Below are 22,948 nucleotides of genomic sequence, written 5' to 3' on the forward strand. Positions count from 1 at the left end.
TTGAAGGCTCCCAGCAAAACGAGGGAGTGTGCTCTCCAGCACACCCTCCAAGGATTCCAAAAAGGGTGGGTACTCTGTGCTGTTGTTCGGTGCATAGGCACAAACAGCAGGACCAGTCCCCCAACCCGAAGGGGGAGAGAGGCTACCCTCTCGTCCACCGGGGTAAACTCCGATGTACAGGCCTGGGGGTCAATAAGTATGCCCACATCTGCTCTGCGCCTCTCACCGTGAGCAACTTCAGAGTGGAAACAACACTCAGGATCTTCTTGAGAGGATTGGTACCAGAGCCCAACCTGTGTGGAGGCGAGTCCAACTATAATGGCCTGGCTCCAGATGGAGGCCGCGGTGATGCACGTTCAGGCGAGGGATACCTGACTTATAAACATTTCCATTACAATAAAACAGCCATTGGGTAAATTAGGTAATAATTACATTGAAAAAAAATATCAAAAATAAGCATAACTTCCGAAATTGGACCCTGGTCATTGAATGGAGAAAAACACAACTATGGACATTTTATAAACATTTTCTATCACTAAAAGCATCAGCAAAGTATACGTTACCTTATACTGTTTTTTGTAATCTCTGTTTAGAGATTTCCGCATGACTTGGAATTCATATTCAGCCCTTAGGTGGTCCTGTGGGAGTGATGGAGAGAAAAACAATTGTCGAATGTGAAATTTAAGATTCAAATACGAAAAAATAAAATGATGGATATGAGCCCTGTTGAAGAAGAAAATCATATTCAAACAATAAGTGAGACTCTAGGTATCTCATGTATCTCTCTGTACTATTAATCATAGTGATTACTACTAATACTATAACAACTAGGTAATCATAGTATAGTTTAATCATGTTATCTTTTCTAACCATCTTTTACAGGGCGAGTCCAGCACATACACCACACTCCTCTCCATTGCGCAACCGCAACGGGGGACGCACACCCGCGCCCACTGGTTGCATCCGCGATCCGTCGCGATGCGCCGTGCAGCATCACACATTCCTCTCATTCCTTGGGAAGTCAAACTACGCATGCGTGGGGATCATCAACTCACTTGTTTATGTTAGTTTTGCCTGGAACACTTCATTGCATAAGCCTAAAAAGGGCTTCTAGGGTCTCCGAAGGGGACTCCGCATGGATCCCATTTACCGTGAAGTTTGCCATGCTAAAACAGTGCATGGTTAAATCTTCTCTTTTTTGTTTTTTCTTTCAGCGCAAGTCTATCACTCTCCCCTCATCTCTTGCGCGCATGTCAATCAAAGATGCTAACACAATCAAAGGAGGAAACAAATGGGAATAAATGAAAACACAATACACAGTAAATATGTAACAGATGGTTCATTTACAATAGGTGAGTATGTACATACAACGTTGGTTTAAACTTTGAAGTGAATTAGTTGAATTGCGACTCAAACAGTAATATATATTTGTACACACGTTAGTGCCAATTAACAGGAGGAAAGCGTTTGCTCCTTTTGTCTTGATGCCAATGGCACAGACAAGCAGAAGCTTGCACTCGCTTTTGTCTTCATTCAATCAATCAATCAGCAAAGGAGAACACAATTTTGCTTTTGTAACCGGATATAGGCCACGTTCTTTTTCCTGTTTGGTGCTTGCCAAACTGTGGAATTGAGGTGGCAGGGTGCACGGTGGATCTGATTTTTCAAGTCTTGTGTAAAGTTGACGGACCACGGCGGAGAGTGGCGAATGCTGTGGAATCGCTCTCATTCATTAACATGGGTGCGTCGTGCTACAGCATGGCACAACGCAACAGAGCGGAGTGCGGCGAATGTGGTGGATTCGCCCTGTTAGAGTAATGTCTTGTGTTTTTTGGGGGTGAATTGTAATTTAAACATGCAATGTTTGGTATTGCAAGAGTCGCTCAAGAAATGAAAAGTCTGATCGTGAATTGATTGAGTATTTTAAATAATTTCAGAGTTGAAGGACACACACACACACACACACACACACACACAAACACTTCCATCAGAATTTTGCTTGTATTTTGTCAAAATGTCTCACATTGCTCCGGGTAGTTTATGTTTTCAAATGTATTTTATTCATAGATTTTTTTTCTTTTGGATCCATTTGGATATAATGATAAAATGAATTAGGAGTATCAGAGAAATAGAATAATAACATGTTTTAAATAAATAAATAAATATGTATACTTCATCCAAACCTTGAGTGTTTCCTGTGAAAAATAAACCAAGAGAGAGAGGGGGGGGTGGAAGGAAGAAATCTATTGTTAGTAAATCAATCAAAATACGCGAAGCTTGGTAATATGATACTTAATAAGTACAGTGATCCCTCGCTATTTTGCGGTTCAAGATTTGCGGCTTCACTATACATCGAAGATTTTTCAAAAATACATTTTGACTACTATATATTAATAATACTGTATATGCAATGTTTATGGCACTGCTTTACAGCATTGGCACCCAATGTATTGCCATTATATGAGAGCATTCTAGCCCAAAAGAAGAAACAAATGCAAATACTCTTCTTGACAATTCTTGTGGCAAGTTTTGCGGGTATGGCAACTGAATGTAACGGAGAGCTGTGTGCAACGTACATGTGGGTGGGGGCACTCTGTATTGATTGCAATCTGTGATTGCTGTATTGTGAAATCTGCCTGCCGATCATCCTGTTTTTTTGTTTTTTTCGGTAACGGGCTCCAGTTTGGTCAATGTACGTTGGCCACCACCCTGGGTGCAACGCCGATCCTGGAGAGAGGACCTTCCAGTGTGTCCTGACTACGATCAGTGTACAGGAACACAAACGTACAACACTCGCCAAGCCTGTTCAGCCTCCATATTATGGTTAGGACATTGGGCAGGGGAAGATATGTAGAAAAGATTTGATTAAACACATTTCATACACTTTATTTACTGTATGTATGTATAGTGTCCTACTTCAAGGAATTCACTTATCACGAGGTGTTCCGGTCCCCATTAACCGCAATAAACGAGGGATTACTGTATAACACATGTAAACTATTAATTGATAGTACAGTATATGAAGTCATGCAAGCTAAGTAATCAGCTTATTCACTCATTGATTAAAAAACTGAGGCAACTGGGAGGATCAGTCTCTTGTTTGAGGACAGTCAAAGGAATGCTGAGTATTGAGAAAAACTTGCCCTCTTTAATTTAAGAAACATCCACTCTGCTGTATCACCTGAGCCATTAATTCTGTACTAAATTGCAGACAGAGAATCATATTTGTTCATGGTCTCCAGTTGAGGTAAGGTTTTTTTTTCTCAAACAAATACAGCACAGGTTAAAAGTTGTGGATAAACCTTCTCTTTCTGTAACAGTCTGCCATGTCCAGTCGGTACATTTTCACTTATCTGTCTTTCAGCCAAATAACCTCCAGGTGCATGCAACCAATTACTCAATCTGCAGTTAAGCCTGCCCGCCCAACTCTCCAACACCAGATTTTCTTTCGGATGCAAAGCTTTTGCCCACACCTTCTCGAACTGACTACCTGGTTAAAGACCCCGCTTGCTCCCGACAAAACCAGTATCATTTTAAAACTACAATGGTCATAGAAAGATAGACAGCGAAGACTGCATCATAACATATATAGTGAAGACTGAATCATAACATATTTAGCCATGCTTGTGTGCTGCTTTATAACTCTGTATGACCTTGGCTTAGTAACAGAGTGCACTCTGTTCAAACCAGCTGCATCCAGTTTTGCTCTGATTTATGTCCAGGTGGAAAAATACCCAAGCAGTTGCTAAGTTTCGGTTTTGCTATGATAATTTTTGTTTCGCTAAAGTTTCGGTACCTCCCTGCTAAGACTATAAAAGAACTTGCTTTGAATGTGCTCTTTGCACTTATGCTGAAGCGCAGCCTTTGCCTTCTTCACATTTGTGCCCAGAATATTCTGCATTAGAACTTCAAAGTGTTTGTCATATTTCATGCCGCTGGAATCCAGTTATTGACCGAACCTGGAATTGGACAAACACGGGGAAGGACCCCAAAGGCTTGCCTTCCAATGATAGATAGATAGATGGACGGACGGACAGATGTTGGGTGTTGAATGACCATTCGAAAATAAATTTCAATTGCAGGTGAGGACATCATCTGAGATTTGAAACATGGTGGGCCGTGAGGGCCAGCAAGGCCTTCTCAGCTAGCCTAAAATAACCTGATATTATCATAACTATGATAAGCTATAATAACTGTAAAAGTCAATTTCCTTTTACATTTATTTTTTCTAAAAATATATATTTTATGTATAAAATTATTCAGTTATATTATTCTGTTCTTTTCGTGTCATTTTATATCCATTAGGTTACACTCCTTGCAGCGCTGTTAGAGTTTTTAGCCAATTCGAATTCAGCTAACTTGTGTCACTATGCTGTGTGAAATCTGCCTTCACCAGAAGCCAGGGCATTCGAAACAACAAGGCACGGGCTTCTGTGCAAGCAAAGATGGCTATGTCAGTGGCCCTAATGCTTAATAGACAGCTGTAGTAGACAATCAAGCCATAAATTGGCCATCTAGAGGCCCTCACGTTGAACATGACGTGACTGGATGCTCACCGCACGAAGGTAGTGCTGTATTGATCCACCATGTTTAATGTTGGAAGTAGTTAAATAAAGTTAATTTTAAAAAAAAGAAAAAAAATCCATGTTGCTCAACCGTAAGCTAATGGCAACCATGAGGCATAGCTTACAACGTAGCCAGGCCTGCAGACATTTAGCAGAAAATTCTAATCTACTCGCTTTTTTTTTTTTAAACCCACAATGGCTGAAGAAGAACAAAACGGAAATTGGACCGATGCCACTCTCAGCATTTGGCATCCATGTCAATACAAAAGGATTCATTATTGGTAATGAAACGCAGAAACTCTGCAAGCAAATCATTGAAATCTTTCTGAGGAAAGAAAGAAGAATGGATTTTGTCTTGAAAGAAGTGGGAAACACACGTTTTGGTGAGTTGAGCATTTGATTTGTATTTTTCAGTTTTGATGTTTTCATAATTTTGTTTGCATTCAATTAGTGGTAAAGAAATAAATCTCATATTAAAGTGTGATTTGTAATTTAACATACAATTTTGTTAAAGCTTGCCTGCTTTTGATTTCACGTTCTGTCTGGGTTTTTCCTGTTGTTTTATTTTGTGAAATTTGACCTTTTTTGCTTTTGGGTTCATGTTGTTCCCTAGCGTCTGTCGTTAGTGTAACTTGTGTCACCTGTCATGAGCGTGTTCCAGCTCTAGTGTAGCGCGAGTGTTTCGTGTTTCGCCTAAGGTTTTTGCACGAGTTGCACGCATTCACTAATTAACATAGGTTTGGATTGCCCATCACACGAGCAATTCGAGTTATGAGCATAGCCGCTGAACGGATTAAGTTCGTAACACGGGGGCCCACTGTATATGTATATATATATATATATATATATATATATATATATATATATATATATATATATACATATATGTGTGTGTGTGTCTGTGTCTGTGTGTCTGTGTGCGTGCGTGCGTGCGTGTGTGTCCGTCCTTTAATATGGTAAATGGCCCTTCACTTTACACAAAGTGCTTTTCCCTAACTAGTCATTTACCTACTGATGCCGCAGCATCAGAAGCAATTGGGGGTTCATTGTCCTCCTCAAGGACACTTCGACATGGTCTTTATGGTTGGGGGATTGAACCCACCACTCTACCATCGAGCCATGCCACCCCTGAAATGTGTGTTTTAATATTTGTGGATGAAATTTAGCTATAATATCCATGATAAAACTTTCAGGTCACTTATATGGAACAACAAATTGCACAAAAAATCTTTGTGTCAAATTTCCCAGTGCAATAATTAGACTTTTAAAGCAAGCATAGTTTGGTAGAAGGTGCCTCAAGAATTAATTGTAATTCTAATGGAAATGTTGTTTTGGGGTTGAGGCCAAAGAACCAAATTTGCCCCATTTTAAACTGTTTAGATGTTAACTACCCCAGATTTTGAAACGTTTAAATGTCACATGATGTCGTTACTTGCTGTTAGAATGTACTCCCCAGTGGTCATTTAACATTATAAGTTATTGGTTGAAGCATTTTTTCTCAAAACTAGGAATTTCTAAACATTTTTGCTGTAACCCTGTCAATTTTTTAACTACCACCATGAATTTCATAACGTTTCAAATGGAATTTCGTGTAGAATGAGACGCCAACATAATTCTGGTTTTGTGAAAACACATCATATATATATATATATATATATATATATATATATATATATATATATATATATATATATATACAGTGAACCTTCGTTTATCGTGGTAGATACGTAGATACGTTGGGGAACCTGCAGAGATAGCGCCTCCACTTTTCACATTAAAAAAAAAAATATATATATTCTTTTAAACGGGAAAAGTCTTCATGCAATACAAATTATTTAAGACAAATATAACTGCAGTACACATATTTGCTTAAATTGTAAATGATTAAAAATTATACACTGTACAGTGGTGAACTGTTCCCCTTTTCCTTCGAAGTCTCACGCAGCTGCGGTCACATTAGCAGTGGCCCGGAGATTGAATTAAAGTCTAATCTGTACATGATTAAAGATGATTAAAATGGATAGTTAACACTTCAAATACCGTTTTATTATAAATCTAGGCAAGAGATTCTCAACGATCTGGTGAACGTCTGCTCCTTAGTGTGTCTCTGTGCCTCGAAAAGGTGTGTGCATGTGTGCCTTTTCTCTTGGGTACACTTGATGACTGACGTGCCTGTGGGGCGGGAGTTGGGGCGGGAGTAGATTAAAACTTCACAGGCACGCGTTGTATAACTCATGAAGCGCACCCCGGTGCTGTTGCTGTCAACATGCAGGAGGAAGAGACGCTCGACAGTAAAGAGCAGACGGTCCATTAGACCGTTGGAAATCTCTTACCCAGATTTCTTTTATAATAAAATGGTATTTCAAGTGTAAACTCAACATTGTTTGATTATGTCCAGATTAGACATTAATTCAACATCCGGGCCGCTACTAATATGACCGCAGCTGCGCGAGACTTCAAAAGAAAGGGCTTCACGCTGTTCTTCTTCTGTCGACAGTCATCAATCCAGATTGCTAAAGCAGCTTCCATTTGGACAATTGTTTTATTACGAGCCGTAACAACTCGCTTCACTGAATTGCCAAAGGTGATGGCAACCGTCTTGCTAATGTTCGCCTTGTATTTAATGTGGCGAACGGTGGATTTGTTTACTCCCAAATGGCGGGCCACGGCTGCATATATTCTCCCTTCGAGAAGTATCACCTTCTCAGCAATTGTCATCATTTTTTGTTGGCGTTATGGCTAAATACAAGCCTTCGCAGGAGCAGCATGCTTGGGAGCTATTGCAAAAGTTTAATAGGTAATGAAAAAGAAATCCTTGAAGTCGTGAATCTGCATAATGGGAAAAAAAAATCTGCAATGTGGTGAATCCACATTGAATTATTTATTTATTCACGCCCCCAACGGTCTTTATAAGTGCAAAACAAAAGCGACTTTGAAAAAAATTAAAGAGGCTGTATCAAAAAAAAGAAAAACAATTGGTATTTTATAACACGTATTATAGGTTTGACTATGTGCATCAACTCATAACGAAAACAAATTCTATGCATAGCCATTTTGTTTGTGTGTACAAAACTATATCCAAAAAAAAAAAAAAAAAATATATATATATATATATATATATATATATATATATATATATATATATATATATATATATACACGCATATGCACACAAACACAAGAATCCACCACCATCTTTCAATGGGAAACTATTGTACACACTCAAATTCCTTTACTCCCAGTGTAGAATTCACAATTAAATATTAGGAATGTGGGATTAGAAAATGATTACTTAATTGCCTTTTTTCATACTAGCAATTGTTGTATGTACTCTGTATTTGATTTGTCTAGGTGTGATAGTTTCGCATTGGCCATACAGATAGCGTAACATTAAAGGCTTACCTCCTCATCTTCAAACCCGGTAAGATCCCATTCGTAATTAAGTCTCATTTGTCTCCTCTTCCAATGCTCCATGAACATGGCAGCTTTTGTTAAAAGACAAAATAGAGGACAACAAATATGATTAAAAAAGCAAGTCAATTATGTTTTTACATCATTAGTATTACACTGTACATATCAATTCTTAAGTGTCCAGGTTAATTAAATAATTAGACTCATATTCTCAATACACAGGTAAAATTGCAGGTATAATGATCAAATGGGATAGCTCTCACAAAATACTCTTCTGAAAACTGGATTTCAAAAGCAAGACACAATTCACAACAACTATGACGTCATTGTTGGAATCCTTAATTTAACCATTTAAAATTCCATACGCACTATCCATATTCACTTATATTCTTATACCAGTTACATAATAACTTCCATTTAAAATTGAAGTACCAATCATCTTGAGGGGTATTCATTATGATGAAAACAAAAACCCTGAAAATTAGAATGGAGATTTTTGTCTTTTGGCACACACATGAGTAAACATGTCTTGCAAAGGATAATTCATAATGAAAACTACACCAGAATCTTTTAAAACAAAATTACATGAATTTTGTTTGAAATTGGCATCAGTAATTTAAACTGACAGCTATAACAACATACAGAACTGCATGCTTTCAACTTCCAAAGATAAAATGCAAACATACAACAAATTTTAATAATATACAGTAGAGGAATACATAATTGATCTCTGCTAATATTGAGTTTCATACTAAATGAATGAAATAAATGAAGATTATTTAAATTTTAATTGCAGCTTTATTCCATCCATCTATCTATCTATCTATCTATCTATCTATCTATCTATCTATCTATCTATCTATCTATCTATCTATCTATCTATCTATCTATCTATCTATCTATCTATCTATCTATCTATCTATCTATCTATCTATCTATCTATTTTGTGTGTGTGTGTGCGTTTGTACTGTATGTGTTCACCCACCCCAAAGAGCCATGAATATAGAGAAGAATACAGTCGCTGGGTTGTCGAATAAGTGACTGGCTCTTGCTGTTCCACAAGCAGAACTTAGCCTCCAATAGCTGCACACTTTATCACACAAAGGACACATGGTGATGTTGTTTTTTTGTTGGCATATTTCCATGCTGTAAGACACAAAATACAATATTTACACTATATATAGTGTAAAGGTATAAAAACTGTCAAAAGTAACAATATTTCTAATACTATCGTAGGTATAAAGAAAGCTGAAACTCTCTCTTGAAGTGAACATCTATCCATCCAATTTTTATCGTCATCACAAGCTCAGTGTTCTACCGAATCAGCAGCAATCTTAGTCTTGAGGAATTTAAGTGTTAGGTGACCACTTAAAAATACAGGAGAGCGAGTGAATATCCATCCATCTAGCCATCTTAACCGTTTATGGTCACGAGGCTCACGGAGCGTATTGGAGCCTGTCCCAGCTGTCAGACAATGGGCAAGAAAACACCCTAACCTGGGTGCCAGCCAATTGCAAGGCCCGCAGAGACAAACAACCATTCACATTGACAAACACACCAAAGGGCAATTTATAGTTTCTAATATACTTACCATGAATGTGTTTGGAATGGGCAAGAAAACAGCATTACTCAGAGAAAAACCACACTGACATGAGAAGATGCAAGTACTACAGGGGAAGGCCGGGGCTTGAGGCGAACCCACAACCTATGCACTGTAAGCTAGACATGCTTAGCAGTCTGCTATCGTGCCACCCATTTTGAATCATATCACAGAAATCAGGCAGTGTGTTTAGTTACAATTATCTGGTTATCCCTTCACATTTTCTCGTGGTGCTATGACAGTATACAGCCTGAATTGCAGAATATGCATAAAACGACAGGAGAAGGCTGTTGACTATTTAGCCACTATTTTGTGAAAATTAATCAACAACTTACTTATGCTTTTTTCAACATCATGGAGAGAGTCGCCTTCTCTTGGTCACTTAAGATGTTCACTGCAACATTTCCTGTTTATATTCAATTTAGTTGTAAAGGGTTAGGGAGTTAGCAAGGGACGCTGTGTCCTGTGAACCACTAGTTTGGCAGGTATTGGTGTAATGGCTGCGTTTTCTATTTGTGTCCTGTCAAAATGACAGCAGTATGCCGAGTAGTGGTCCTTGTCTCGTTCAATGGCTTAGTAGTGTCACATTCTGTGTCCCTAATGCTCTGTCCTGTCTGCAGATTAGGGGGCGAAGCCACTGGTCGCACACCTGAAGCGCATCTCCGTCACAGTACTATTTACAGTAGGTGCGGCTAAAGCAGGGGAACGTCACTGTATTATTGTATTCAGCCACTGAGGTCAATTCCACTTTCTTTGAGTTTTCGTAGTTTATCGTACATGCTAGAATATTCTGGTTGTTACTTGGTCTGCTCCAATACTGAATTCTGTGATAGTAGTTTTTGTTTGTACCTTGTAGGTTTGTCGACGTCCACCAGCTGGTTCTGGTCCCAATCTCGTTTAGTCACATTCAGTTTTTATATTGTTGAATTGTGTTTCCGAGCTTTGCATGCGCCTTTTGATAATAAATATTTTTGTACTTGTGGTTCTGTGAGTCTAGGGGTCCTCTTTTAGTTCGTTCAGGTTACGGTCGTGATGAGTGATGGTCCCAGTCCTCCTAAAGTCCAAAACTAATTAGTCTTGCTAGTGTTGAGGACCAGGGATTACCTGCTGCACCAGTCTGCAAAGTGGTATCAGCTGTTTGTATTTCCTCTCCTGTCCATGTTTTAAATACTATATAATCAAAGGCCCACCAAGAAACGTCTGGAAGTGGCATGATTCATAATTGTATTGGAAGTACAAGGTAAACAGTAAAAGGACAGAGGTGGGATTGAAAACCTGTTGGTAATTAAAATCCGCTAAATGCGGTATGTCAGGCGAGCAATCTTTTCAATCATTGAAACCCAACGGAACTTTTACATCCTTAAAAACCTACTTCTCACTTGTTTTTAATACGCCTTGAAAGCTGACTCTTCGTTGCGCTGCTGTCTTTGCTGTGTTTGCTTTGTCTATTCTGTGTTTTATGTTTCTATGTTGCACTATTGTTTTATTGCACAGGTGTCAAACTCAAGGCCCGGGGGCCAGATCCGGCCCACCACATCATTTCACGTGGCCCGCGAAACGCCCATTCCATTCAAGTTTCCAGTTAAAATATCACATTTGTAAGTCAATTTGAAGTTGTTAGGGGGAAAAAGCAAGAGCTTTTTGCCCTCACCCTCTCTCTGATTTCAAAACTAGTTGGAAGTGTGACAAATACACCCAAAATGTATTTTGTCACTGTCATCCCGGCCCTCTGACAGAAACTGTAACTGCAACATGGCCCTCGATAAGAATGAGTTTGACACCTGTTTTATTGTATTTTATTGTACAGAAATTTGGTTGACAAAAGTCTTTTTAAATGTTCTTTAATAAAATTAGACTTCAATTCACTTGACTAACAAACCTGTAAAAGTCAATTGTTGACCTTCTGTAGTGCTGCAATAACTAGGATAATTTTGTTTGAAACTCAAACTTGCTATATAACAGTGTCATAGTAGCTTCATCGTGATCCCTTTCGGGATCCACCAAGGCGAAGAGCAAGTGTTTTTTGCCGAATGCTTAAGTAGGATGCACACAGTAGTGGTGGTTTGTCAAGGCCTGCACGGCCTTCTCTGCTGGCCTAACATAACCTGACATCATTACCATAACTATAACAAACTATAATAATTAAATTTATTTTCACTAAATATATTTATTTTACACATAAAATTATTTCCCATGTTCTGTTCTTTTCATGTCATATTATATCCATTTGGTCACGCTCCTTCCAGTGTTGTACTTTTAGTTTCGCGTTTTTATCCAATTAGAATTCAGCTAACTATTGTTGCCAGGCTGTATTAAATCTACCTGCAATCAGACCCATTTGAGGGCATTCGCAAGCCACAGTTGCGCGCTTCTGTGCAGTGTGCAAAGACATATGCACAGTGTGCAAAGACATATGTGAATGGGCCCATATTGTTAATAGACAGTTGCAATAGGCAATAGAGTCATAAGGTGGCCATCTAGAAGCCTCACGTTGAACATACGTACAATGTAATTGGATGCTCACTGCTAAGAGGCCGCACTATGTCAACAGTGTTTAACGTTGAAAAATTGAAGCTGTTAAACAAGGTTATTAAAAAAAAACCCATGTTGTTCTACCAAGCTACAACCGTTGCTTGGGTGATCTGTACTAAAGGCGTAACGTACAGCGAAGCCAGACCGGCGGACATTTAGCAAGAAAAATCAAATCTACTGGTTTATTTTTCACCCACAATGGCTGAAGAAGAGCAAATCAGAAATTGGGCAGACGCAACTTTCAGCATTGGCATCAATGTCATTATAAAAGGATTTATTATTGAACATGAAATGCACAGACAAACTCTATAAGCAAGTCATTGGAGGCTTTCTGAGGAAAGAAAGAAAATGGATTTGTATTGAAATAAGTGGGGGACAGCCGTTTTGGTGAGTCAAGCATTTTATTTATTTTTATTTTTTAATTTTTAATATGTTTTTTGTAGCTTTATTTAATTCACATTCAATTAGTGGTAAAGAAAATTATGTTTTTTTTTATATACTGCAATTTAGCGTACAATCTTGGAAAAGCTGGCCTGCTCTTGGTGGACTTTATAAAACTTTGTAGATAAACAATTTTAAATTATTGTTAAATATTTTAAATTTTGGGAGATTCAAGTGTAATGATAAGTTTTAATTGCTGACGTGGGTTTATTGATGTTTAAATGCTCTGGAAAATAGCCCGTGTAGCCCAGTAATGTGTATGTGTCCTTCTGAAGGGTATTTATTCGTGTCGAATCGCTGTGAAAAGTGTGAAACGCATGGGCCGCCACTGGATGCACATATACCAAGCTCTGATATCACATATGTACTTGAAAAATGTAGATTTCGTCGATTATTACATTTTGTATAATACAATAAATATTACTGATGTGGGTGAACAAAATACAATAGACATGTCTAACATCTGCAACACAAAGTGCAAAACAACACAAGTCTTGCATGGGACACATGTTCCAGTTTCTGGACAGGGGCTGCAGGATGTTGCTAGCTTCAACAAAGTGATCTTTTTCAAAGAAAATGTAATATTAGCACCACCAAATGGCTTATGTGTTTTGTCTACAGTGAAGACAAATGACAGGATGTGCCATAATATCCTGTGGGTGATGAAGAGCAGAGGTCTTAATGTTCACAGTCAAACATGCTGTATTTTCATGTGTCATGCAGGATGGGCCAGCACAGCTGAGTGGTTTAGAACAGTCCTGTCTAATGTGGGGAATCCGATTCACAGCTTTGACTTAGTTGCCCTTGAGCAAAGCGATGAAAACATTATCAGCAGTTAAAAAGCTTGAAATCATTGCTTTTGCGGAGCAGTTCTGTGAATCAATGACTTAATAAACGGATGAGCACATATCTAATTTTGTGGATCTTATTTTGCAGCGTTTACATTCATCACATGACAATATTAACAAGTTCTTTCTTTTTATACACAACAGTTTTTTCTTCCTTAAATGCAAACAGTGTAAAGCAGCAACCATTTTCTTCTATATAAAAATTCATGTTTTTATCCCAAGGACACAGAACTGATTCTGTTTTTTTCCTTTTTAATATTAAGCCATTCACACATGAAATTTAGCTTGATGATTTTCAGCATACCCAAAAATCCCACTCGCTAAACATATATTGCTGACCTATAACCCCCCCCCCCCCCCCCCCCGCACACACACACACCTACATAAGAATAATCATTTTGGGGATTGATTCAAACAGTTCCAACTTTCAAAAATTCCCAATTGACAAACAAATCTACCAATATTTAAATACACATTTGGTATAATGAAGTTAAAAATCTATTATTTTTTTTCCTACTATATTTTCAACCAATTGTTCCAAAAATAAAAAAAATCTGACTTCCAATTTATGTCTAAAATTCCCGCTTTCCAAAAATTCAAAACTTCAGCCTTAAAATATCATCTAGAATATTTGATTTGGTGTACAAATAAGTTTTGATGTAAATTTGTGGTTACTGTTTTGTTGGAACACCGTCTGATCGATCAGAATTACATTCAAAGCTTGAAAGAAAACAGTTCCATTCATAGACTCCAAAAAAGCACATTTTTCATGTATTATGACAGCCTAATTCAGAATAAGAAATTCATAAACTTGGATGTCCTCAGAATTGGATGAGGCATTTTACAAATATGAATAGGAGTCCAATGAATCTGCCATGGCAAATACGTTGGATATGTGCCACAGAGGCAAGCCTGATGTCAAAATAATATGTCCATTGGTAACACCTAAGTTTACTCATCAAACGTAACTCAAAACTACCACATAAGCACGGAATGGTTGTTTTTGAGGTGTTAGATTAAAGCAGTCTAGTAGTTTTCATTGGTCTGATTTGTGTGTGTGTGTGTGTGTAGGTGTGTGTATGCGTGTGTGCGTGGGTGTGTACGGGCATTTGATTGGTTATTTATTCATCTCTAATAATGTTTACCTTGGGATATTGTCATCGACCGTTGCACAGCCATACAGAAAGACTATGATTCCCACAAGGGAAGCAGGAATCAGCATCTGGGTGTATAGCCCCAACCAGGCAAAGTACAGTCCAATCTTCTCACCAAAGTATTTCCTGAAAAAAATAAGACATACAAAACGATACAACCAGACAGCGATATGATTGGAGTTCATAAATTTAGATGCACACGTTAATTCGAGTCAAAATATTGATAAGTTAGAGGCAGGATTGACTCACCATTGTGTCAAAGGTGATATTTAATCATTCACATACCAATAGTTAACTGTGGAGTTAAAATCCAACAACACCAGCCCTTTAAGATATTAAATGTACTTCAGATTTGAACGTAAGAAAGTAAGTGATAAAATGTTTATTGTTGTCATTTATTTAAAATCAATACATTTTAGTGGGGTGGAGTAGTGAAAGATCTGCATGTTGGTTAATGAGTGGAGATGAGCGAGAAAGAGAGAGAGCGAAATAATTCAGATAGATAGAATGCTAGATCAACGGATGAATATTGTAGTGATGGGACTTTTGGCAATTTAAAAGGAACTGTCATGGTTGCAAGGCTGGTGTGGGGTTTGGAAAAGGTGGACCCAAAATGCAGGGGAAGTCGTGAGATGGGTGCTCACAAATCAAGATTTTATACAACTAATAGAAAACCGAACAAGAACTGAACAGAGGGTAAAGTAACAAACCAAAAGTTGTAACAGAGGAAGGGTATCGACAGGGGGACAGCGCCTGGGGGACAATGGAAATTTGGGGCTGGAAAAGACAATGACGGCAAAAAACAATGACGTCAGACACTGGGACTTAAGTAGACTCCACACTTAATAAGAAACACGAAACAGCTGGCGAGGAACAAAAGGCAGACGGAGCTAATTGGATGACACACGGAGGCCAGGTACACAGACAGGTGGAAACAAATCACACTAACGAGGATGGACACGAGGGAAACCAAAAAGGATCAAGACACAAGAACTGAAAAACCCACAACTTGAAAATACAAAAAAAAGCCACCAACCCACAACAGAAACATGACAGAACTGTTCATTCACGACTGCAATTGACTGGCAACCATTTCCGAGCATCTCCCGCCTCCTGCCCGGTCAGCTGGAGTAGGCACCAGCAAGCCTGTGACCCTTGCGAGGATAAGCGGCTTGAGAAAAAGGATGGATGGAACTTCATTCACAAACCATTAATTAACAAGAGCGGTTCAAAAGACTCTTTTTTTTGTGTTTTTATTTATTTATTTTTTTAAAGAGTCAATGTTTTACTCTTAAGATAAAACACTGGGTCACAGCCCGCCTGCCCAGCCAGCACAATCTCCCTCAGATTCATGCCCAATCATATTCCATTCAATTCATCTAATTATCACCAGGTTCAAATCAATTCTCCACCAAACATATAAGCTTGCTTATTTCTGCTAGTTCCCACCAGCTCATCTTCATGCTAAGCTTTCCCGTAGACTATTCTGTTCTGTCAGCCCGGATCTCGACCTTGCCTATCTCTGACTACCTGAATGCCTGCTGCCCTGTTCTGCCTGCTCGAATTCAGACCTTGCCTGTCCCTGAATACACTATTGCCTGCTTCCCCAGTAAGAAAACCTGCTCTGTCTGTCTGACTATGAACCTGTCACACTCTCTTTCCCAGCTTGGCTTCATTTGAATGTCTGCTGTCTCCTGAGCCTCTGTGTGCGAGTGGCCTTGTTTCCCTGCATTTAATGAACCAGTTGATTTCAGTTTCCTCTCTTCCTATCTCTGCATGCTCTTGGGTCCTCCCTCCCTCCTCCTCATGCAACCCTCCACCCAGGATCGCTTTCGCAAATTTGAGGAAATGTTGGCTCAGCATTCATGCTAGCAAAAACAACGAAGTACAGTGGGCCCCCGTGTTATGAGATTAATTCGTTCCATGGTTAGGGTCGTAAGGCCAATTCACCGTATGACGGGTAATCTAAACCTATGTTAAATAGCTAATGCGTTTAGAGACCCAGGAAAAAAACATCAAAATTGTACAACGTATATTAAAAATTGGTACCAAAATAGTAAGTGTAACATTTTTTAGAAACTCAGCCATTCATTGATGGTGCACCTTACAATCCGGTGCGCCTTATAGTGCGAAAAATATGGTATATATATATATTCAGTGGGCCCCCGTGTTACGAGATTATTCTGTTCCGCGGTTGGGCTCGTAAGGCAAACTCACCGTCTAAACTTATGTTAAATAGCTAATGCGTTTAGTACCACAGGTAAAAGCATCAAAAATGTACATACATATTAAAAATTGGTATCAAAATAGTGTTCTAAGTGCTATGTATATATAAAATACATGTATACAATCAGGAAAATATCATACAAAAAAGTATGGAAAGGATTTATTTACCTTTGAGGGCCTCTTGTTATGCCCATATTCCCTAATAAGGGTTATCTCCAGCATCGTTTCCCTGCATCATTGTATCCTTCCTTCTCTCTTTAACATCACTAGGAATCTTGGGACCCATGGCTAACCCTTTCAACTTTGAATTAAGCAGTAAAATGCACTATAAATACGGTTTCGTAACCACTCACAATCAAACAAACCCTTACCGTTCCGCCATTTTGAAACAAGTGAGGCCAACCAATAGCAGACCACCATCTCCGCGAGGAGATGCTGAACAATAGTAGACCAGAATTATAGTGATACGTTGCAGGGACGGCAACAGAAAATAAGTGTAATTACCTGAAAACACCTGCAGATGGAGATGAAACAACACAAAATACAGCCAAGCCCCTTGGGTCATGGCAGGTGCAAAACCGGGAAAATGTCATAAAGAGGGGATGAAAAAACTCAGTATTCCACATCGCAACATGAAGATAAAGTAAGTCAGAGACATTGTAACACGTGGGTCCACTGTAGTTAATGCCTGTCACCATCTTGCTTGCTCAGCCTGCCACATCCTTTGCTCCAGCTCCTCCAGCTGCTCCTCAGCCGATTGCCCCTGATGCCCCCGAACCCTGCAGTGAGACCCCAGCATGCTTTGATGGAAGCCCTGAGACCTGTGAAGCATCTTTTAGTATATTGCTCCCTGCTGTTTGCCCTACTCTCCCGAAGGTTAACATTCGATCTGGCTAAGGTAGCTTTGATTATCAACCACTTGACTGGATGGGCCCTGTTGTAGGGAACAGTGGAATGGGGACGACAATAATCCACCCACCTGTGCCTCATTCCAGACATTTTCAGAGTAGATACGCGATGAGCAATGCCAGCGCTGAGTTGGGTTGGGGCCTCCTAGCTTTGCAGCAGGGTGATTGGACAGCCATCGACCTCGGGACTAGAACTAGAACAGCTTGAATCGTTGGAGAGCCCAACCTCTTACTTGATGCCTTCCTGGTTTGACTACCCAGCTGCTTCAATAACAAATTGTTTGCTTCTATTCATTAAATAATTGAGCAGGCTACCCAGACTAATGTGCCGCTGCAGAAAGACAGCAGGAGGCATATCACAGTCATCTCAGTCCATCATCCAACACAAGGGAACATGATTAAACTCTCACCAAGCCTACTGGGCTCTGATCTTTACCAGGTTCATTTTCACACTTTCCTATTATCTCAGTTTTTGTAATTTCACGTGACCCCCTTTCACGTCAATTTCAGAAAGAGGACAACAACGCCAGTGACCCTGAGCCTATCCTGACCCTGCCCTCTTCCTGTTTCAGCGCCACATAAACCTGGGAAGTGGAGGAAAATGTGAGGTCAGCTGCTAGAGGACAGGGGAGGGGTAGCAGGCGAGTCCGGTGAATTAGCAGGCCGGCGTAGCAGTCCCAATTCCCTTAGCGAGTTCTCCAGTTCCGTGTTTAAAAGTTGGCAAATGTTGCTTCTCTGGATTTGTAAGAAGACCCGTCGACTGTACACGTATTTTGGCGTAAACTGACCGGAAAAACTTTCAGACAAACACTTGTTTGACGAACAAAACAATGCATTGTCGGAAGAGCGAGTGGCCGCTGCGTCTACACGCGCCGCCATCTTGTGAATCCATATATATATATATATATATATATATATATATATATATATATATATATATATATATATATATATATATATATATATATATAGTTTGTCTTGATACTAGCCCAGGAGCTTACTTGACCCTGCCTAACAGCAGAGGTGCAACAATCAGGTGCAACAAATTACCCAACCAGCACATAAGCTTGCCTCTTCTTGCTAGTCCCTCCCAGATTGTTTTAATGGTACGCTTTCTCTTCCTGTTCTGCCTGCCCAAATCCCGACCTCTGGTATATATGACTACCTACACGACTGCTGCTCTGTTTTGCCTACCCAATTTCTGACATGCCTGACTACCTTAATGCCGTCTGGCCCGGTATCAAGACCAGCTCTGCCTTTCTAATTACAAGTCTGCCTGCCACTGATCGGACTCCCTCTCCCCCAAATTGGCTATATCTGCTTGCAAGCCAGCCACCGTCGCCTTCTGGACCCACATTTAATAAACCAGTGTTTTTCCAACGTTACCTGTCTTTGTGTGGTCCTGGGTCCACTGTTATACTGGGATTAGTGATATAATACATTCATGTCATACTTTAAGCGTTTAAATGATGGGACATTTAATATTGTCTTCCTTTAAAATACTTCAGTTCATTTAGACATTTGCGCTTGCCCCAGATCTAAAGAAACCTACTTACAATTGTGTGGTGCACAAGTGAGTGGTGGATGAGGGTGGGGCAGTGAGGATGTATGGTGGAAGAAGGAATGAGCAGCAAATTCTAGTAATGTACAGCTCAAAAGACTACATAATATTTTGCACTTTCATCCTCATATGTTTATAGTATCTTCAACTCCATCTACTTATATGTCCACAATGTAAATCTTATTCTTATATCAGTGCCTCAGTATTGCACTTATTGCCCTAATACTATTTTTATTGCATTACTATTTTGTACTTTATTTTCTTTATTTTATAATATGTTTGGGCAAGTGAACACAATAAGAATTTTATTGTAATAAAACTCTTGGATGGAGATGGATGGATGGATGGATGGATGGATGGATAGAATTACCTTACTAGTCCGATGGGCTGATACTTGTAGAAGACACTGTAGTTTGCCCACTCCTCATACAATAACTGGGAAATAGATTACTGTTATTTTTAAAACAGACATGTCAAAATACAGGTCATACGAGAGAACTCATGCAAACTCAGGGTACTAGACGGAAGAGAAATTATATCCATTTGTGTGTGTGTGTGTCAGTGGTGGTCAGCAAGGGCCGGCAAGGCCTTCTCTGCTGGCCTAACATAATCTGACATCATTATCATAAATATAATAAACGATAATATTATAATAACAATAATGAAAGTCAATTTAATTTTCAATTCATTTTTACTAAATAAATAAATAAATAAATATATTTATATATATATATATATATATATATATATATATATATATATATATATATATATATATATATGTATATATATATATACAGTGGGCCCCCGGGTTACGAACTTAATCCGTTCAGCGGCTACGCTCGTATCTCGAATTGCTCGTATAGCGGGCAATCCAAACCCATGTTAATTCGTGAGTGCGTGCAACGCGCGCAGAAGCCTTAGGTAAAATCATCACGCTGTATACATAAATTAATATTAAGTGACATAATCTACTGTACAGTTGCATTAAATAACAAATACAAAGGATAAATGACTTTTACCTTTGGAAAGACGTGACTTGTGCTGAGATAAGCAGAGATGAGCAGAGATGAATGCTCTAAGTCAATACGGTAAATCAGATATGCTATTGGTCTTACAGTGTCAAAGTAACTTTTTCAGTCAGGGTTTGCTCTACTTCCTTCCATCCCAACCAGCTGTGCCATCAAGCTAGATAAAGGCGTTCGGCCAATAGCATATCGGCACTTCTGTGATTGACGTGTGACACCGGCCAATAGCATCTCCGTGAGTGAGACCGGGTGACTTTAATCGACCAATAGCATATTGGCGTCTCCTTGACTGACTGATAATTATTTGCACTTTTTTTTTAAACGGTTGGAATGTATTGACATCTTATTGATTAAAACACATTTAAATCTGTGACGATTTTTTGTCCTGCAATCGGCACACTTAATTTCATGTCAACTGTTTTTCCCGACGTGAATTGAGCGCGGTGGAAGCGGAGAGGTGGTTGTGTGTGTTGCATTTACTAGGCAGCACACTTATGGCTTGTTCGAGCGTCAATTCACCTTTGGTTACAACTCACAAAATTGCAACAATGACGCTGTCCCAATGCAAATTGGGAGATCGCCGACTAACCTGACATGCAATCTTGTCAAGCAACCATTATATGGCGCTGTAACATCACCCGTAATAGGGTGCAGAGATTAACCTCTTGAGTTAATACGGCAACGCATATAGGCTATTGGTCTTACAGTGTTACAGTAACTCTTTCAGTCATGGTGCAAATCACGGAGATACTAAAACATCATCCTCTTATTTCTTCCTTTACCGCTGCTAGTAATTTTAGAAGCTATGTCTAACAGATAAAGTTTGCAAAGTCTTCAAAACATTCCGTTTTTCACTCATTTTGTCTACTTCCTTCCATCCTGTCCCATCAAGCTAGATAAAGGCGTTCGGCCAATAGCATATCGGCATTTCTGTGATTGACGTGTGACGCCGGCCAATAGCATCTCCGTGAGTGAGACCGGGTGACCTTAATCGACCAATAGCATATTGGCGTCTCCTTGACTGACTGATAATTATTCGCACTTTTTTTTAAACGGTTGGAATGTATTGACAATTAATTAAAAAAAAACACACATTTAAACCAATGACAATTCTTTGTCCTGCAATCGGCACATTTAATTTCATGTCAGCTGTTTTTCCCTTTAGCTGTACAAACACTACACTTAAATGGTAATATATTTAGACACCGTGAGTGAGACAGTCAGTGTGAGATTGTAAGACCAATAGCGTTCACGTTACCGCCATAAGTATCTATTAATGATTGTAGATGACGCAACTGCTGAATATATTGACGCAGTTAGGCGAGAACATTTCTACATACTCAATGGCTAGTTTGTCGGAATGCTCGCAAGACGAGAGGTTTGCTCGTAAGCGGAGGACAAAATTCTCCCTGATCCACGCTCGTAAGGCGGAATGTTCGCAAATCGGGATGCTCGTAAGCAGGGGGCTGACTGTATATATATATATATATATATATATATATATATATATATATATATATATATATATATATATATATATATATATATATATTTTTTTTTTTTTTTTCAATTTATGAAATTATTCTCCATATTGTGTTCATTTTGTGTCATATTATTCCACTTGCTTATGCTCCTTCGAGTGTTGTAGTTTTAAATTGGAGTTTTTAGCATGTAATCTGCCCGGAGGCGCGAGGGCATTCACTTTGCGGGCTTCTGCAGAGACAGCTGCGATAGCCAATCACGTTGAACGTGATACTCACTGCAAGAAGGTGGTGCAATGCTCAACAAGCAAACTACGTGGTGTTGGCTTTTGTCTGCTTTAGAGGCGTAGCGTAGCTATTCGCTAACCTGTTCCGACTTGGCCTTATTTCTGACTTGGCTACTACTACCATACATTTAAAACATATAACCTACTTTCCGGACATCGCAGACTTTCCTGACAAAAAAAAGGTATAATTTGCAAAAGCCTTGTTCAGAGTGAAGGAGTTAAAAGTTTCTTTTGGCTCTAAACACTGTTGATGGGCTAAAGAAAAAAAAAGTTAATTCCCACTATCATGTGCCCTCATGGCCAATGGGAGGCCTGAAGCAGTGAGTCCAAAATTGTCTTATTGTCTAGTAGCCCAATTTGGAGCCCCCTGTTCTCAGAATAAAGGACAGTAGGGGACAGTGTGTAAGATTTAGACTATGTTTCATTAAAAAGCAATAAATTAAATGATTGTAAATTTCCCAAACTTTCAAATGAATGTGCTCTTAATGACCAACAGTATGTTTTAAATATGATCAAGGGTCTAGTTATCATTAAATTATATTACATGAGGGATGTGTTATGGTCATGTCTGATATAGCTACAGATAATGGTAAATGCAGCACCTGCAACACCTCCTGCTGCAAATACGATCTTAATCTGACACACTGTCCCTTTAAAACTCTCAGTCTACATAGAGTTCTCAAATTAAATAATAAATCAATTGAAACATCAACATCTCCAAGCTATGAACCCTCAAAATGTCAGAAAATTTGTGACTTTATTCAATAATCTACTTTTAATAGCTAAATATCTCCCCAAAAAGAACACTGTGTTAATTTTGTGAGTAGATTCCATTAAACACAGTCAGAATACATGGATATACAAATTAACAGGTCAATCTTTGTACTAAATTTTATGTCGTAACGC

At 39.0% G+C, this 22,948-nt stretch overlaps 2 protein-coding genes across 7 annotated transcripts in view; one reads left to right on the plus strand and one right to left on the minus strand.

The window, feature by feature from the left end:
* The window catches only part of plcg2 (phospholipase C, gamma 2), a 209,121-nt gene that overhangs the window by 147,838 nt on the left and 38,335 nt on the right, over window positions 1-22,948 (plus strand). The window contains exons 33-34 of one of the 2 annotated variants that reach the window (XM_088418161.1): window positions 883-1,063; window positions 1,215-1,360. The exons of the other annotated variant lie outside the window; for it this stretch is intronic. Coding sequence (XP_088274287.1) covers window positions 883-1,063; window positions 1,215-1,301 — 268 coding nt within the window. The 3' untranslated portion in view covers window positions 1,302-1,360. Of the gene's footprint in view, window positions 1-882; window positions 1,064-1,214; window positions 1,361-22,948 lie in introns of those variants that run through there. 2 annotated transcript variants of the gene reach the window in all.
* Window positions 1-22,948, minus strand: part of LOC148421817 (anoctamin-1-like) — a 109,169-nt gene that overhangs the window by 29,828 nt on the left and 56,393 nt on the right. For all 5 annotated transcript variants that reach the window (XM_088418166.1, XM_088418165.1, XM_088418168.1 and 2 more), the window contains exons 9-13: window positions 19,617-19,681; window positions 14,543-14,677; window positions 8,962-9,122; window positions 7,968-8,050; window positions 564-638 (exon numbers count right to left, since the gene is read on the minus strand). In XM_088418166.1, coding sequence (XP_088274292.1) covers window positions 564-638; window positions 7,968-8,050; window positions 8,962-9,122; window positions 14,543-14,677; window positions 19,617-19,681 — 519 coding nt within the window. The remainder of the gene's footprint in view (window positions 1-563; window positions 639-7,967; window positions 8,051-8,961; window positions 9,123-14,542; window positions 14,678-19,616; window positions 19,682-22,948) is intronic.

The sequence above is a fragment of the Hippichthys cyanospilos genome, chromosome 6 (assembly GCF_059441005.1).
Source record: "Hippichthys cyanospilos isolate Australia breed blue-spotted pipefish chromosome 6, RoL_Hcya_1.0, whole genome shotgun sequence".
Taxonomy (NCBI): domain Eukaryota; kingdom Metazoa; phylum Chordata; class Actinopteri; order Syngnathiformes; family Syngnathidae; genus Hippichthys; species Hippichthys cyanospilos.